Source organism: Cheilinus undulatus, linkage group 14, assembly GCF_018320785.1.
Source record: "Cheilinus undulatus linkage group 14, ASM1832078v1, whole genome shotgun sequence".
Classification (NCBI taxonomy): domain Eukaryota; kingdom Metazoa; phylum Chordata; class Actinopteri; order Labriformes; family Labridae; genus Cheilinus; species Cheilinus undulatus.
In genome coordinates, this window is record NC_054878.1 from 14305918 (window position 1) to 14325082 (window position 19165).

Below are 19165 nucleotides of genomic sequence, written 5' to 3' on the forward strand. Positions count from 1 at the left end.
GGCTGTTCTGTTCTGAAACAGAGCTCAATTGGTGTGTTTACACATGTCCAAACAAAGTGGGCTGAAGCCCTTTTATTTCAGAACAACCTCACATAATCATGTGTGAAAGTGGCCTTAAACAACATACAAAGGACATGTGTCAGTGCTTACCATAACACAGAGCTTCCTCTTTACAGAAACATGTTGGTGCTCTTGCTCTTCTGGCTTTCTTTAATCATTTACCACACATTATCATCTCGTCTGCCTCCCACAGTCACACTTCTTGGTAGTTATACCAACCTCCACTCCAGACGCTCATTATTCCACCTACAAGTATCACACACCTCAAGTTCTCCGAGAAGTGCTCAAAGGCCTTCACTGAAAACCACAAAAATCTCAGAAAAATGGAGAAAAACTGAAGGACAATCTGAACAATAGCGCGATAACATACACTTCCCCAAGCTCGGAGTGTCCCTATCTCCACTGTCTCATAAAAAGTTAATGCGTTCAAGCTCTTAAAACCCAGACAAGGAGAGCCCATTTCACCAGCGGAGAGAAGTCCAATTTCACTGCAGAACCTTCACCAGCAAAAAAAAAAAAAAAAAAAAGTGGCTTCGCTTCTCCAAAGCCACTTGGCAGAAAAGTGAAATCCTATTAAATCTTTCAGCAAAGCTTCCATAAATATTGTGAGGGAAAAGTCCCAAGTCACACTGGGAAAACACAGAGAAATGTCCACTCTCTTGGAAACACTATTGTTGTCAGATTCTGGACGTCAGTGCCACTTCACAACCAAATATAGAGATTTTTAACTTTAAGTGTTGCAAACTTTGAGTTTTCAACTTACTCAAACACTTGTTGAAAGTAACACAACACTGTTCCATAAGCACCATTTTAAATTGATTTTGTAGCACGTAAAAGAAGCTCTGCAGCTGCTGCTCCCTCTTTAAAAAGTCCTTTACAAACAAATCAATACGCCTTGTGACAAACCCAATAAGATTTAAAGTCATCACTGTAGAGAGCAAACACTCACCCTCATAACGAGGAGAGACTTCTTACCTCTCTCACAGGTGCTATCCCAGAAGCCAGTTCCAGTACAGTCGCACACAAAGCGGTTCCAACCCTCCTTGCAAACGCCATTGTTCTTGCAAGGGTTACTGTCGCACTGTTTCCCTGTCACTTTACTGCAAGATGACTTAATGCCTGTTGCATTCTGGGACTGAGCAATCTGCCTAATGTCCTTGCTGCGTCCGTCGATGAAAAGATCCCGCACACAGCCCACGTAGCCGTAGTTAAGCATGGCGGTCCAGAGCTCGGTGGGGAGCACCAGGCCCGCACGGCTGTCAGGCAGACCACCCAGATAAAGGTCCCCCTCCAGGTCCAAGATCTCATTTTCCCCACTGGCTGTGAAAGGAGTCCGGCGGCTGTTTACTGAGATGATGCCTGGAGGGGAAAAAAAAAAATCCATTATTAAAGACGACCCAGAAACTACAGTGCAAAAAAGTTCATGTCATGATCTCATCTGATCTATCCCTGTCATGTGCTATAAAACACTGGCAATCTTCATTTAAATAAAGTGTCATGTTCACCGCTTAAGTGGTCTGCAATATTTGCAAGTTGTCAGAAAACAGGCTAGATTTCTAAATAACAGATAAACCACTGAAGACATTCAGCGCCCTCAATTTGCAGCATTTTTCACTTCAGAAATATGTTATTTTAAGATGGAAGAAAAAGGAAATTTTCCCTCTGATTTTAAGACTGACAGCACTTTTTTGATGATCAAAGTGATTACAGAGGTTAGAGTGATTGATAGATTTTTCTCGGTAAAATTTTCAAGCAGTCTTTCTAACAAATTGCAGGTGCTGCTGAACACAAGCAAGGTTGTAAAAAGGGAGATGAAAATAGCACAGGGGGCCCATGTCTGTGCTGAGATTTGGCTGGAGTGGGTGGAGTGTAAAGCCACGTTTGGCAGCCCAAATTGCACTGATCACCAAAATTGTAAGGCTCTCCAGGGGAACTCTTTCAGAGTCACAAAATTACAGAAAAGAGGGGCAGGAGGAAAAATCAGTCAGGGGAAAAACTGGCTTTCAAGCAACAAAATAACTACTCCACTGGAAGAGGGTCTCTGTGTGCAGCAGAAAAGCCCCATAGTGGTCTTTTCAAAGAAGATTTCTTTTTTTTTTTACATTTTTTCAACATTATTTTCTATATTAATAGATCAGTGTATTTATTTAGGTGTTTGCAGAGATGAAATTTTTAAATTAAATGTGAAATATACTGAAAATAATGGATAGAAAATGAACAGATAATTGGGAAATTCAAATAACAGCCAAAAATAGATAAGATATGCCCTTCCCTCCAAAAGTATTGGAACACTGAGGCCTATCCCTTTGTTTAGACTGAAAACATTTAAGATTGCCATCAAAAGAGACAAGAGATCAACATTTCAATTTTTTTTTCCAGGTATTTACATCCGGTTCTAATACACAACTTAGGTGATAGCATTATTTGTAGCAGAACACAAAATCTTTAGGTATGCAAAAGTATTGACTTGGCCCTTCCACGTCTAGCCCCTGATGAACTCCTTTGTTGTTATGGGTCATTATTTTGCTGTATGTTCATTAGTGCACCAGTGAGTTCTTTCTTCTTCAGGATATTCCAGATGGTTTCACTGGTTTTGGCCAGTGGTCAATGGCTCTGATTGATTTTCCATCTTCTCTTAGCTTTACAATTGCTTGTTTTTCACCCATAGCAAGCTCACTGGTTTTCATGTTGCTCACACCGCTACGTATAAAGTCTTCACAGGCAAAACCCAAATCAAACCCAAATGTTGTCAGTCTACAGCAAGAACAAAGGTTTTGGCCTCACTGTTCCAATACTTTTGGAGGGAAGTGTATTATGAAATAGTGGATTAATTTCCCTGGATTTTGTTTACTTCACTCAGTTAAGTAACCCTGCCTTTCTTTGGGACAGGAGTAAATACAAGGCAGACTTTAATTATTTTCAAATAGAACTATTTCTCAGCAAAGATGGGAAAGACTGTTAGAATTTTAAATCTACACCAGAAGGAATGTTTAACTGTGTACAAAATTAGGATATCAACAAATTGAATTACAAATCCTTTATATAATCTGGCTTGTAAAACAGCCCATCTATGCTGGCCAGCCCTCACTGTGGGGGAAAGAGGGAGAGACTTCTGTTTATTTAGTCACTAATGAGTGCTGTGCTGGCCAATGGAGCTGTGTATCAGGATGTCTTTAGTTGTTTACACTGTTAAAAAAAGCATTAGGGGTGGAAAGAACATTCGATTTAATAATTTCAATATTTATTTCCATCTGTTAAGGCATCACAAGAAGCACTGTCCCTCCTGTCACTAACAGATTTAAAAATCTTGATCCAGATTGCAATGCAAGAGACTCTGAGAGGCTGGACTTTCAATCTTTGGATGCACATACACATATGACTCCTAGATGATCATTTACTTTTTTTTTTTTTTTTTTTTTTTTGCACTGGGATATATATAATACTAGCATCAGCCTTTCTTGGATGGAATGGATCCACCTTCATCATTTTGTGCAATTTTTGCCATTATGATACATTTTGGTATTTTCCTAACCCCATTGTGCTTCACTATTAAGCTATTTTGCTGTTTCTGAACTCTTTTGCCACTCTACACCCATTTATGCACATTCTTCCTCTGTTTTGACACTTTACGCCCATTTTAGCCACTTCTTTTTGACATTGATATTGACACTTATTTTTGCACCCGTTTGGCCACTTTTTACCTTTTTTTTTTCCTTTGCCTCTTTTCACAACTATGTAATTATTTCACATTAATGCTGTCTAATGATGTTCTTTTTGTTTATTTCTTGGCATCCTGACATTTGTGCATATCTTGGGCTAGTTTTGAAGTATAACATTACTTTCCAAATGGTTCAGTTCAGTGTGCTCATCAACATTGTTAACTGTACAAATAAAAATGTAATTCTGTTTTCAGAAAAGGGGTGTGCATTTAAAAAAATTATACTTGTGCTGCACCACAAATAAATAAAATTAATATTTATTGTTTAAATAAGAGTTACTATTCAGGTTAAAAATAAAATATGCTTATCACTGTTTAACTTTACAATGGACCATGACCTCCATGGGGCCCCACTTTGGCTTGGCCCCAGAAATCTCTCCCCTTTATCCCTCTTTATGGGCAGCCATGCTTTTAGGGAATGTACTCAAAAGTCTGGGAGGAATTTTTTGGGGTAATTTGCTTTACATTTTCCAGGAATTTACATGGATTTTTTGTTGGAATGTTTATACTTATACTATATTTATATATAATAAAGTTTCAACGAAACATCTGGGGAAATATAAATGAACTTCTGGGGTCCTTTTATGGGAATTTTCACTGAAATTGAAGGTAATTTATTTAAATTCTGGGGGAATTTGAGAGGATTTTGGAAAGGAAAGTTTGAAGACATAATTTTAGTAAAAACCTATTCCTGTTCAATGACGAGGGTGAGCTTTTAAACTTAGCAGGTTCAACTAATCCCTAATAAGTGGTAGAAACTCCGAATGCATTCCAAACAAAAGCTCAGGTCTCAGGAGATTATTATAAAGGTTGGCCATATTCAAGTCGTGTTTTTGTGCAAACCATTTTAAACTGTTAAAGAGCTAAATAAAATAATAAGAATAAGAATTAAAAAAAAAAAAAAAGGGAGTGCAGTTATTGTGTCTTTCTTATCCGAGCATATTTCAGCATTAAACTGCAAAATGAATCATTTTAATCCATCATGTCAGCACACAAACGTGTAGAGGAATGCTCTGTAGTGTTCTTAGTTTTCTAAATAGTTAAAATCACAAATAAGAAAAATTTGGTCAAAGTCTCATCTAAAGAGGAGTCAATGAATGAGTCTGACTGTTTTTTACCAATTTTACTCATCATTATTCCCTTCAATTTAGAGCCAAAATGAAGAAAAAAGGTTAAAACCAGAACATATTAATAGCAATTTAAGACGTCTTCAGGCCAGTTAGTACCTGTAGTTTCAGACGCTGCTTGAGAAATAAAATATAAGATAACAAAAGCTAAAATAAAATGTGTAGTATTACACAAGATGCATCACTATTTAATGCTGCCAATGAAAAGCAGATTTAGTCTTCAAATACAAATAGTTCATCCCATGCTTTAACTTGCAATTCTTCTCTATTTGTACAACGTCACGTCTATTTCAAAGCTCCGTATCATTCCTGAATGAGATCAAGTCGTCACAGCAGAGAGATGAAAAGATCTCTCTTGGCACAAAAAGGCGTAGTACGAGTTCCCACAATTTCACCTTGAAGTCTGACAGCGAGAATCTGGCTGGAGTTCTTTGAGAATGAGGAATTTAATTCACTCGCAACTCTTATTAGCATTTCACTCAAGCCACAAGTGTGATTATGCATGGTGTTAACCATCCTTCAGTCTGGTATCCATATATCTGTCTCATTCCTCTTTTTCCCTGTGAAAACCCTACTTTCTCCTCAGCTATCGTACCAGGGGCTGTGCTGGTGATTAATCAAAGCAGGGCACCCTGACACACGGCTAAATTGGCTGCTCTAACCTGATATATAACACGGGCTGTAGCGGCAACCAACACAGCCGAGTCCTCCGGAGGATCCTACCTAATTCAGAGATTGCGTTGGTTATGAGCTCAAGGCAACACAAGTTTCTAACCCTTTCCTCTAATATAATCTTCTTCTAATACTTCTGTGTACTCGGCCATGTTTTCAGGTCAGAGGCAAGCAGATGGAAGGAAGCAGAGGGGAAATGGACTCGAGCTATCTGTAGAGATAGAGATAGATCTCTAGAGAAGTGTGGCTTTATACCGGCAATAAATCATCACTGAAATTAATATAAAGAGGAAGTTTACATCACACCCGGGTTGTGATGCAGGAAAATCAGCACTAATATGGTTACATCTTTGAACCTCACAGCCGCCTCAGTACAACAGTGAATATTACAGAGCTAAGATAGTGTTGGATTTTTCTATTGACTACAACCAAGGCCAACCAGGGAGGATAAATGGGAAGCTTTCTGGGGCAAGCCAAATTGGGAGCTCATGGTCAAGGGTCCCCAAGGTCAGGGAAATCACAATCCATCATAAAGTTAATTACCTGAATAATAACTGCTCTAATCAAAACAACAAGTAGAGCTTTTTCAAACTAAAAGAACATTTTCATTAAACAGAATTACCTTCTTTTCAGAATGTTAACAATGTGGAACATTGCATTGAACAAAACAATTTGGAAGGTATTGTCAGATTCAGAGCTAAGCCATGATGTGTAGACATTGGGATGCAAGATGATAAAGTAGGAGGAGCTAGAATAACTCTAAGGGAAAATCAATTTATGCTGATTAAGTTATGCTTTGTGAAAAGAGGAATAAAATGGGCACAAATAGGCAAGAGGGGGCAAAAATGGGTGGGGTAAGAAAGGGTGAACAGCAGTTAAAAAGTCACAAAATATGACAAATGGGACAAAAAGTGAGAAAGCTGCAAAACTTGGTGAGTGAGTAAATAATAGAGTGGGGAAAAAGGTGAAGAGAAGGTAAAAGTGGCAAAAATGTGTAAATGAGACACGGAATAACAGCGGTAAAAATGTGCTTAGAAAGCAAAAAGGGCAAACATGGGTGGGAAAAGGTGAAAAACGGTTAAAAAGTGCCAAAAATTGAGAAAAAGAATGGGTAAAAACAGGAACAAAGTGGCAAAAAAGGGTAAAAATGCCAAAAAGGTGCAAAAATTGGATAAAAAAGACAAAATGGGCTAAAAGATGCAAAGAAAGTAAACATAAGTGGAAAAAAAAATGTGACAAGTGGTTAAATAGTGCCAAAATAGGTTAAAAGTGGCATAAATAGGAGAAGGTGGCAAAATGGGTTAAAAGAGACAAAAATGTGATGACTGTCAAAAATGGGCTAAGAAATACAAAAAGGGCAAACGTGGGTGGAAAATAATGGTTAAATGCAGTTTAAAAGTCCCAAAAATGGGTTCAAAGTGGCAAAAATGGGCAGTATCAGTGATTAAAGGGGGTCTATGGTGGCATGAATTAGTTAGTTAAACATAAGAACTCAATCACAGCTTGACATACTTTTCAGTTCTAAAAAGAAATTACTGTTAGCCAAGACGTTAGCGCCAATGCTACTGATTCAACATACATGCATTAATATCATGAATAAATCATAACTGGGGAGGGCCCATTCACTGGGTTATTCAGAGGTCGAGCCAATTCTGTTGGATGGCCTGACTCCAACAATAGATTAGGGCTGCTATTTTGCTCTTTTGGTGATATATATAGAAACATGAAACAAATACAGGAAGTTAGTGCATGCAAATACAGTTTTACAGGCTTAATTATAAGTAATTAACAGTTGACTGTAACAGCCATACTGTTATCATTATGGACTTAAAGGGTGCTTTCATAAATTGTTTGCTTTGCTCTAATCCAGATGATAAAATGATACACTGCTGCATTTTCCCCTTAGGTTGTTTTGTGTTCACACTGCAATCATTTAGAGCGGGCCACAGCACACACCAACCACAGATTGGTCTTTATATCACAGCCTGCTTTTCTCACAAAAATACAGAACACTAAACGCACGAACAAAAGGGGCTTCAAAGCTTTGCTAGTGTTACAGTCAAACTTGCAACCACGTTAGCAGATGTTAATTGGCGTTCTCTGTAAATGTGTTTACTTTTCACTGAGGACATATCTGACGATCTCCTTGAGATATTATAATGACTAAATTGACAAAATATCATTTGTGAGTGCTCTTTGTGTTTTCAACATCTGTTGTAACTACAGCATCATAGATGAGCAGCTGAAGGCCACAAATTAACACAATTACCCTTTCTATAGTAACACCTGTTAGCAGCGTTGGTGTTAATGCTCTGACAGCTGTGTGTTCAAGTAGAGACTAGCTCGCTAAAAGCAAAGGTTCTATTAATGAGAAGGAAGATCCACAAGCGGGTAAACATTCTGGGAACTAAATGAGTTGTTGAACGAGTTGATGTCTGGTCCTAGAAAGGAAATGAGTGTTTCTATTCCTACTTTTCATCACCCTTTCCAATACATTATTGCTATTCATAGTGGTCTTTATAAATTGAAAGATCGGCATATACTGTAAATAGTGCACAAAGATATTAATATGAAATGATTAATAACATCCAAATACAGTTTTACTCTTGCAAAATATTTCAATAGTTATTATTTTCCATTTTCACCTTTTTTCTTAACTGTTTTTACGTAACCAACGTTGAACCCTTCCGGCAGCCCAAACTTTGGGCCTGAGCTTGTTTAGTGCTTTTTCTAATCATCTGAATACTCAACTGACATTTTACACTACAGGTCACACTTTTACACCCGTTAAGAACCACTAACACAAACGCCTTGCCTCATTGAAAAGCCCATGTAATGGGCCTCCTCACTGTGATCTGACATTATCGTTGCATACATGTATGTTGGATCAGTAGTGTTAGGCTAACACTGAGCTCCTCAGCTTGACTCTGATCAGCTTTTAGATCTGACAACTTATGACTGGAGCAAAAAGTTCCTACCAATTCCCTCTTTTGTTTAGGGTAATCACAACTTTTGTGTAGGCCTTGGCTTGGTTTGTCACCATCTGACATTGCTGGCCAAATTGCTTGGATAACTGAGTCCAAAAAGGGTTACAGCATTTTATAAAGTTATGTTTGGCTTTAGAATAAGCTAGACTTTACTGAAGCAACACAAAGTAAAACCTTTATCTTTGCTTTAACATGATTGGTAAGTATTAAGGTTACAAAAAGATATGGTAATCATTCCTTCAATTTGCAATCGACCATGTTTTTGCTAACCTCCACATATGTGCAGAGCCTCAGGAAGTTGCCCCACACTGTCTGCTCTAAACCAACCAACAGTTCATGTTTAGCATCATATTACTGTCAAATCTTGTGTATAAGATATTCTTTTAATATCTTTGTTTTTCATCTAAGTTGTTGGCTACGCCCTATATACCAGCACGGCCAATATACCAGTTTAAAATGTTGAGTCATTACCTTAATTGCATGTGGCTAATGCAATGCAATTGAAAATTCACCCAATTCATGTGTATTGCAAGTGTTGGCTCAATGCTCAAGACGTGCTGGGATACATAAAGACATAGACTAGGTTGGCTGGGGATTGGTGCTGCTTTTTAACTGCTTTTCTAACTTGTAAGTTAATAATCCTGCATTTCAGGGAAAAGAGAGTATATTGTCAAGTAAGTAATACTAGTGGAGCACTGGTTCAATCGAAAAGGCTTCCAATTTAAAGACAAGTGACAAGAGAAGCAGGGCAAGTGACAACTGTGAGTGAAGAGCTCAACCAGCTAGCAGAAGTGCAAACTTCATATGAAGGAAACAGATGGTACTAAAAGAGTGTCACAGCTGCAAAAAAAAACCTGGACAAAACAAAAAAAGTGATAAAGTCCCCTTCTGTTTGGGAGACTCCAAAACAATGACTGCATTTTATAAACTGAGGCCACTTGTATTCTAGGTTTTATATTGTGTCAAGTTTGGGATGGCAATATAGCAGAAAATAGCCATCATTCACCTCTCAGTATTTTATGATGTATTGTACTTGAGCTTACCTTTCTTTCTCTTGGTTTGATTACCTTCTGCAGTAGTTTTTTATTTGCCTCGTCAGCTCTGCCCATAAATTCATACTCTGCATTGCCTCAGGCAACATAATTTTAATTGAGCCAGGAGCTCTGCGTCCTGATTGAAGCCCTTCTTGATTATGTGTTTGTGCTTTTGTGTGAAAGAGAATTGGGAATGAAAAACTGTGACAGGAGGAGACCCCAGAGTTCTCCCAAAACACTGAGCTGATTGCAGTTATCTTTACAGCTTTACGAGCAGTGAAAGCAACCTTAAAAGAAGTCTTTATTAGTATTACTTTCTTTCATTCTTACCTGAACGGCCGTCTCTTTGGATGTCCACGTGGTGCCAGGCGCCATCGTTGACCTTCGCTTGTGTAGCTTTGACCTTGATAGTACCAGAGCCCATATCCAGTAGCAGGAACAGCCCTCCATCCAGCAGCTCCACGGCAAAGAAGTCCACTTTGTTGTTCTTCTGGCCCTTGGCGTCCCGCCGGTCCTGGGGTTTGCCTTGGGTGAAGAGTATCAAGCCGTTTGGTTCAGAGGTACGGAAGTCAAAGGAGATGGAGCCGACTCGTTTTGTGTTCCACTTCGGCAGAGCCAGGAAAGACTCAGGGGTCTCGAAGTTGATGGGGTCTAGAGTGGGCACGTTTTCACACTTGAAGACCACATCGCCCTGGAGCTTCATCTTGGGGTCTACGATGCGGGCGAGGCGGGAGAGCTCCAGACGGATATCATTGTTTTTATACACCACCTGAAAAGAGGTAAAAAAAATCTCAGTACATATCAAACCTTTGTGATAGTAGTCATATCCTCAGAGGAATTCTAGCTCATTTTGTTGTTTTTCCACTTCTTCACGGGATTAATTGTGGAGCAGAATGGTACAAAAATATGCATTTCCATGAGAATGAATCCCACTTCATATCAAACTATTTTACCAGAGCATCATAGTCAAGTAATCTAACATATTAAAGATTCAAGGACAGCTGGATCGATAAAACTAATATCTTCTGAGGAGTGTGGGGCCCAATTTGTTTCTCAGTTATTTTCCATTTCAACTTCAATTTATCCCAGATGAAAAGGAGATTGTACACAAATCCATGACCGCATTTTGGTTTTGATTGAACACCTGCCAACGGATTGAAGCGTGAGAAGCGATGGCTAAATTATTAGTGAGTGATTCCCTGTAATGTTCAGGAGGAGCGGTCTTGAAAAACACACCGTGAAACCCCACGGGAGCATGTGTGATAGTGTGAGAAAATACTCAATATTATACCAGTTTACCCACAATAATATGCCTCAACCATCTAATCCACAGAAGAAGAAAGCAGACAGATATTACAGTCAAACACAACAAAATCGCACATAAAAAGAGAGCAGAATATTGTCAATTGGAATCCATCGAGGCAGAAAATTAACGTTTTTGTTTTTTTACTTTCTTGAGATGGAGGAAGGCTTTCTCTGGTATATAGGGCAGTGTGTAGGAAACAGCAACACTGTTAGAGGGAGCACAGCTGTCAGCAAACAGATTTTACTGCTGTGGGATTACCGATAATCCTGGAAGATTTGACAGTAAATCAACACAGGTGACCCGAGCTCTGACGGGAGAGGAACACCATGGGGAGAGAAAGACGGGCTGGTGGGAATAAGGGTGGTGGAGGGAGAAGGAAACGACATGAAAAAGAAAAATATGTCAGGAGGCAAATGGAGAGAAGGAGGGCGAGATCTCCTAGATTAAAAGCTGTGAGGCCACCAGCTTTGAAAATATGCCTGTGCGTGTGCGTGATTGTGTGTACAGTACAAACGCAGTGATGTAGCTGTCAATGCGGTTAATGGCTCCACTAAATCTCCTCAACATGACACACAAGAAAATACTTACCACACACTTTGTCAAACACTTACTCTGCAGTAAAACACCACAAGAAGGTAATGAGGTTCAGTCTTTTGAACACAGCATTTCAAATGTCTCCTATAAACACAAACTATATTGAGAATTGAGTGGACATAGCTTGTAGTTACAACTGCATATTTGTAAAACTGATAGCTTTCTTACGAATAGGTTCATTTTTGTTGTATAGACAGAAATACAACTTATTTACCATTGGTTTGACATGGGAATCAAAGGGCCTGATAATAATCAGAGCACTGATGTCTGACAAAGTATGAGGAAGAAAAGATGCACCATTTATCAGAAATTGGAAACTAGTTACTTCTGAAGTGGATTCTTGGAAAGACCACAAGAGTGTAGAGCTAACAAGGGTAAGCTTTATGTTGAACAGGCCGAAAAGCACCAAACAGTAAATGTGTCTTAAAAATTCTTAAAAACTGAAACAAACACAGTTCTAAAATAAGTTAACTCAGGGATTCTGCTGGGATGCATTCACCCTGGAATTTCTAAAAAGGGTTTATGGTGGGTTTCCACAGAGTGGTATGGCCTAACCCTTACCACTACCCCTAACCCCACTTACGTATATTGACCCACTTTTTTGGAACTGTTCTGTCCGGTACAAAGCATATCTCTCCAGAAAGGGTGAAGCTACACAACAGACACCCTTCATTAATTAGTCCAAAGACTCATCTCTGCCCACTTGCCTTCTTCTGTGATGAACAGCCACGTCCAAAGAAGAAAAAAAACAAAATGCTGGATCTCCTCCATTGTCGCACTTTCTTACTGTATGATGTTTTTTTCATTTAATTCATTGGCAATCTACACTGTACCACGCTGCTGTGAGAGAAAGATGCTCTTGTAGAAGACACAGGTTCAGTCAGGAACACTCTCATCAGACATTTAACCATTTTATTTCAAAATGGATGTACAGTTTTAATTGGTGGAGAAGGCTCTGCTCAAAAGATGCTCCCTGGGTTTTCAAGCAGCATGCTTTGACTTTCCAGGGGGCGCATAGTTAGAAACCTAGAAACCTTAGAAACCATATTGAATACATTAAAATGACTTCAAAAGCAATTAATCCATAGTAGTATAGATCTGAATATGAGGATGCAACAAGCTTTTTGCTATAAAGGAAGAGGCTGGGGTGGAGGAGGTTAAGCTTTGCCAGCAGCAGCAGTGTGGTGCATCAGCATTAATGCAAGCATTTAAATATACGGCTGTGTTGAGAGAAAGAGCTATGATTGGCTGTGGGAGATGGGAGGCGGTAATTGAGATTAGCTGGCCATCAGCTGATCACAGCTGGCCGTAAGACTACTGTGAACTAATGCCAGGCTTCATTTTGTATTCCATCAACCTTTTGTTTTCAAAAGGGTTATTTTGCTACCCATAATCCTAGAGACTTACAGCAACATCTCTGTCTGGTGGGGCTCACTGTCACCTGTGAATTTCGGTTATCAGCCGTTACTGAATTTCAAAGTTGTGATTTACAGTGGACGGTCACTGCTGAGCTCTTTGGAGACTAAAGTCGAAGGTAGTCACAAATCAAAATTTTACACAAACAAATTTTTGGCCTTGATAAGAGTGTTGAAAAGTTCCTGAAAAAGGTGTTAAAGAGAAAAGCTACCATATCCAGCAGAAGAGGGAACAGTGCACAAAGCAGGGCAGGCAACAATATGTTTTGGATTTCATATGGGAACTGAATAGACCCCAGGAAGAATAGTTGCTGCAAAAACTAAGTTAATAAACAAACAGAAAAACTGAGCTAGGTATTTTCTGTGTGAAAATGTGACTCTGCATCCTAATTTATGGATTTTATTTAAATATGTTTTATGTGATTTCCAGGCATTCCCTCCAAACTACTTAGGTTGCTGTGCTTTGACTCTGAGACAAAGATTTTCTGATTTTTCCTGACTATCCTTATATCCATGTTTGCTTTTAGTTTCCAGAGCCAGAACCAAACACTGAGAGATGATGTTTATTTTTTATGCATATATCTAAAAGAAGATTTCAGACTATCCAAATCCATAAACGCTTAGTTATTTCAATCACAGCTGACAATTCTCCTTTAAAAGCTGACTTTGATATAAGAATTTTACTAACTTTTTATTATTTTATACTTAACTATTCCATTTTATGGCTGTCTTATCATTTTTAATTTTTGTCCAAACTGTTTGTATTTCATCATCTTTTGGCTTTTAATGGTGAATAATTTTATCCATGCCCTCTTTAAATGTATTATGTTAGCCTTAGGTGATGAGGCTTTTGATGTCATGTTTGTGGCACTTTGAATTTCCTTGTTGCTGAGATACATGTTATAAAAACACTTACCTCCTCTTGTATTGACTGACAGATTATTTTGGTTATTATGAACTCATAGCTTAGATCATAAGCTTATTTTACCAAGGGGAGTTGTAGTGTTAACTAATGTGATTTAACAGCCTTTGAACAGTCTCCTGCCCCACAAAGAAAAAAGTTGATAGGGACTGACAACAGGAAAACTTGCCAAGAGTCTGAAAAAAGTAACTTTGGAGATGTAGAAATCCTGAACTCTATACCAATGTAAGACTGATCATTTGCTAGAACAGTGAGGGTTGTGGTTTTTTATACGGGCAGTGCCAACCACCTTAGTTTCTGTACACTTCTTACTAGGTTTTTTTGTTGCCAGCTAATACAAATTGACCTAATTTTCTTCTTTAGCATCTGTACGGATCAGCCTTGCTGAGAAAACAGTTAAATTTATCACAGGGCCGTTGTGCCAGTGAGTATGATGTGAGCCTGATATGCTGTACAGACTGTGACTAAAGTTAGCAGCTAGCCCCGTCAGCAATCATTCCTCTTTGCAGATTTATATCGTGCTTAATTGGGCTACTCGTCACTTCAGTTAAGCAGTAATACATGAGTAAACCGCCTACATTCCACTTTATTTCAATTTTATATTAAACAGATATATTATATTTAAAAGTTTTATAGCATTGTTCTTACGACAGGCTAACTGCTAAGCTTCTCATATTTATATCCAGTGATGTGCTGAGGGAAAGCTCTGACAGCTGTGTGGATTGATAGTTTGGGTGCAAGATCTGCAAATGGTGCAAGAATGCTGACTAGACATGATAGATGTGAGGCATTTTACCACAGAGAGCCTACTAAGAGTATCTGAGTGAATAGCTTGATTATTGCCAGCTTTGAGTACGGTAGATAGATTTAATAATCAATAAGAACAGCAAATAGACAAATTATTGCACACATGCATATGAAGTGAGGCATTTTACCAAAGTGAGCTTCATACAAAATTTGCCATCAGAGTAACTGTACCTGTTGAGTGGCCATCAGAGTAACTCTGTGACTGTTGAGTGGTCATCAGAGTAACTGTAACTGTTGAGTGGCCATCAGAGTAACTCTGTGACTGTTGAGTGGTCATCAGAGTAACTCTGTGACTATTGAGTGGCCATCAGAGTAACTCTGTGACTGCTGAGTGGTCATCAGAGTAACTCTGTGACTGTTGAGTGGCCATCAGAGTAACTCTGTGACTGCTGAGTGGTCATCAGAGTAACTCTGTGACTGTTGAGTGGCCATCAGAGTAACTCTGTGACTGTTGAGTGGTCATCAGAGTAACTCTGTGACTGTTGAGTGGCCATCAGAGTAACTCTGTGACTGTTGAGTGGTCATCAGAGTAACAATAACTGTTGAGTGGCCATCAGAGTAACTCTGTGACTGCTGAGTGGTCATCAGAGTAACTCTGTGACTGTTGAGTGGCCATCAGAGTAACTCTGTGACTGTTGAGTGGTCATCAGAGTAACTGTAACTGTTGAGTGGTCATCAGAGTAACTCTGTGACTGTTGAGTGGTCATCAGAGTAACTCTGTGACTGTTGAGTGGTCATCAGAGTAACTCTGTGACTGTTGAGTGGCCATCAGAGTAACTCTGTGACTGTTGAGTGGTCATCAGAGTAACTCTGTAACTGTTGAGTGGCCATCAGAGTAACTCTGTGACTGTTGAGTGGTCATCAGAGTAACTCTGTGACTGTTGAGTGGTCATCAGAGTAACTGTAACTGTTGAGTGGCCATCAGAGTAACTCTGTGACTGTTGAGTGGTAATCAGAGTAACTCTGTAACTGCTGAGTGGTCATCAACCCTGTGACTGTTAGGCAGCTACAAAGTGATAGCCTGAGGGAATGAACTGCTTCCTAGTCTGGATTGTTTTGATGGGCAGTTCCCTGTAATGCTTAGATGGTATATTTAAAGTTTGTGTTCCGGCTGAGTGCTGTTTGCAGTCATGTTACCTGCCCATTCACCTGATGGCTGTGCAAGAAGAATCTGAAACGCTTAATCTGAGAATGGAAAAGGATCACTGTGTGAAAATGCTGAACTACCAAAATAAGCACTTCTAGCTCAAAAAAGTTGGGCTTATGTGTGAAAGAAAAGATATAATGTAACTCTTAATTAACCCTCGCCCTCTGCAATGGAGAATGTTGTTGCTTTCAGATTTCTATGGGTGATGATTATGTACTAAAATAATAGAATAATAAAACATCCAAATGTTTCTGGAAAGTTTCAGTATTTTCTACACTCTAATGAGACTTATGGTGAAGTAGAAATAATCTGACTTTTTCAGCATTACATTCTGCAGCAGCATCATGTGGAGTTGAACAGCCTATCAGATGTAATGAACTCTCTGTATAATGATAGACACACACAAGATTTTTTGTAGAGCTGATTTTGAAGATGATATTCACAGAAATGTAGCAGCTACCCTGTAGCTTAAAGTCCTCTCATTTTAACCATCATAACTAACATCTCTGAAAAGCCCCTGTTTTCACGTTTTCCTCTGAAGCTTAATACCTTGTCTTCTTATTTCAGAAAGTTCTCAGACCAGTTTTGCTCAGGAGAACAAACTGAATTTTACATGAAAAGACCTTTAATGTTGCTCATTTGCAACAGAGAATATTTTTAACATCACTGCGATGGTCACTGAGCAATTCTTAGATTTAAATTGCTCAGACTTGTTGAAGTTTCAAGGCAAGATGTCTATGTGTTTGAGATGTTTAAAGTAGAAATTTCAAGACATGGAAAGAATCATTAAACTCTGTGAGTCCCTGATGACACAAGGTCTCCATCAAAGCTGTAACAGGCTGCTCTCCTTCTATAAAAAAGCACAGTTTGGCGAAGTCGACACTACAAAACCTCACTCTCCATCTTTGTTTTCTTGACAAGGAAAAGTCTTTACAAACTCTCCCAGGCACGCCGATGTGATTCTGAGACAAACTAATCTTCAATCAGGCAGCCTACGATCTGTTTTGGGATTATGATTATGTCTGTTCTGCTGCAGGCCGATCAATAACGTAATCGAAATGATGTTATAAAAGAGGAACTGACTGCAGCGGAGGCGATCTGAACCTCATCTTTGCTTTTTTTGTTATGGCTCTGCTTTGCTACGCTTTCTTTCGGCCTATCAGTTGCCTTATGGGGCCCATTCATAACACATACACACCGGGGACTGTAACGACTCCATAAAGTCAAGATCCTCCATCTCTGCTCCACCATGCCGTATTGATCTGGCCCTGGTAAGGGTGAGGGAAGGGCAGGTGGGTGGAAGCACAGAGTCTGCATGCACACAAACACAATCTCCTCCCTAATCTACTTCAGATCAGTGCTCATGTCCTCTTGGCCCTGGCCACAGCTGCTGTCAGCTGATGATTTAGCCCCAGTGTTAATGAAGAAGCGGGGTGATTCCACTGAAGTGCGATGAAGATACACACAAGCCGACAAACACTAACAAGGTGCTCATGAAGCCTTGCAGAACAAAGCTCTACTTTCTCACATGCACTTCCCAGGGTCGCTGTAGACTTTTTAAATAAAATGTAAGACTTTAAAGGACTTGTTTTGAATGCCAAATAAAGAAACTTTGATAGATTTTTCCCAGCATAGCAGTGGTGCTATTGAGATTTCCGGTGTCTCATCTTTAAACACTTGGCATATCTAGCAAGTCATCTCGTAATCATTATTTCCCCGTGCCAACCATTCCCCATCTTGAAAACAAATGTTCTCAGTCTTGCAATTCCGTGTCTTCTTATCCTTCTTTTTTCTGTTGACAGTTTGTGATTGCATTAGTAACACACTGCCATAAATGCTGTGATGTGCCACATAAACAAGCAAATTGTAAAATAATCATAGAACACTAACCCAGCGGTGCAGATCTGACAATGCAATCAGACATCTCTCAGTTAAAGTGCCATCTAAGGCAGTGGTTCCAAAATTATTTGCAGAGGCACACTGGTGTGTGCCATGGGAATTCAAACAGCTTTGCAGTCATGAGGTTAAGTTTTAGGCATGAAGAGCACTAAGGAATCATCATCATCATACCCTAGGCCATGCTCACTCTCTATTCACACTAAAGGTGTGGACTTTGTTGTTCTTCATGCCTTACTTTTCTGCACTGTATGTACTACGACTACACAAAACCTTAAGATATTGTCACAATTTTTAAAGAGGCTATTTTTCATGGATATGAATATGGTCTGCCTTGAGAGTCTGACATGATCTCAAGTGTGCCTCAAGCCAAAATATTTAAAACTACTGGCCATGTTTACAAGTTAAACACTTTTTTGATGCCATGAAATTGGTAGTACTAAGACGGTTTGAGAGTGGAAACTTGAAAATGCTAGCACCTTGGTTGAAGTGTAAACTGTCAATAATATACAACTTTTCCTACCAGCGTTTTACAGTTCCAGTCAATAGCCACATGTGAACAGGTGGACAACAACAACAAAAATGGTAGAAAACTGAGTCCTGGCAGTGCAGCTCACTCCCAGTTAACATGATCTTCAAACTTACTTGCTTTGTAGTTTAGGGTCAACTAAACTAGCAGTCTCACTGTATTGTCCATCCACACAAATAGCCAAGCATTAGCTATTTTTTTTTATTTTTACACCTCACTGTTCAATAAAACAAAGAATGGGTGGGTCTGAAAATGCCGACTTTCACACTATTTGTGAATGTTACATCACAATGAGTATGCACAATCTAAATTCACAGTATGCAATTGTGTGCATGCCAGAAATCCCTGGATGTGTAGTAGATGGGGTAGGATTTTAGAGTATGAAATGGTAGCCCCCTGGTCAAGCTAGATGGCCCCACAATCCATTGCTGCTCTTGGTAGAGCTCATCAGCCAGTCAACGAGCGTTGAGAAAAATATTAGTGACCATACTTCAACATGTAAACACTGATAAACACCATTCAAATACCTACAAGTATCACATCTGAAAGCATGTCTATTGCTGTGAATTTGTATGGAACATATGGGCTTCTTAGTTGTGTAGCCAGTGTTTTTTGACAAGGGTGGCCCGACTGTGGAAGTGACTTCTGCTGGAGTGGCATGAAGTAGGAGCTTAAATTTGATTGGCCAGTGAGGGAGAAGTGACAAAGATGAGCATTGCTGTTCCAAAAGCTGAACTGTTTTCAACTGAGAGTGCTGCGACAACAAAAGCTGGTATTGTTGGCTGAGTGCTGAAAAAGCTGGACTAAAACAACGCTGTATTGAACATAAGCTCTGTAACGCTAAAAGTGCCGGTTGTGCACACACATCCTGGTTTCATGCCAGAATAATGAAAAATATATTTTTAAGAGAATTTTTTAAATTACTTTCTTCAAAGTCGGAAGTTTACATAC

General features: G+C 39.2%; 1 protein-coding gene across 3 annotated transcripts in view; it reads right to left on the minus strand.

The window, feature by feature from the left end:
* Positions 1–19165, minus strand: part of LOC121521774 (neurexin-3b) — a 536400-nt gene that overhangs the window by 377041 nt on the left and 140194 nt on the right. For all 3 annotated transcript variants that reach the window (XR_005992887.1, XM_041805939.1, XM_041805938.1), the window contains 2 exons: positions 9929–10367; positions 1036–1419 (listed from right to left, as the gene is read on the minus strand). Coding sequence is in view for 2 of the 3 variants with exons in the window: in XM_041805939.1 (XP_041661873.1) it covers positions 1036–1419; positions 9929–10367 (823 nt within the window). In the remaining variant the exon portion in view is untranslated. The remainder of the gene's footprint in view (positions 1–1035; positions 1420–9928; positions 10368–19165) is intronic.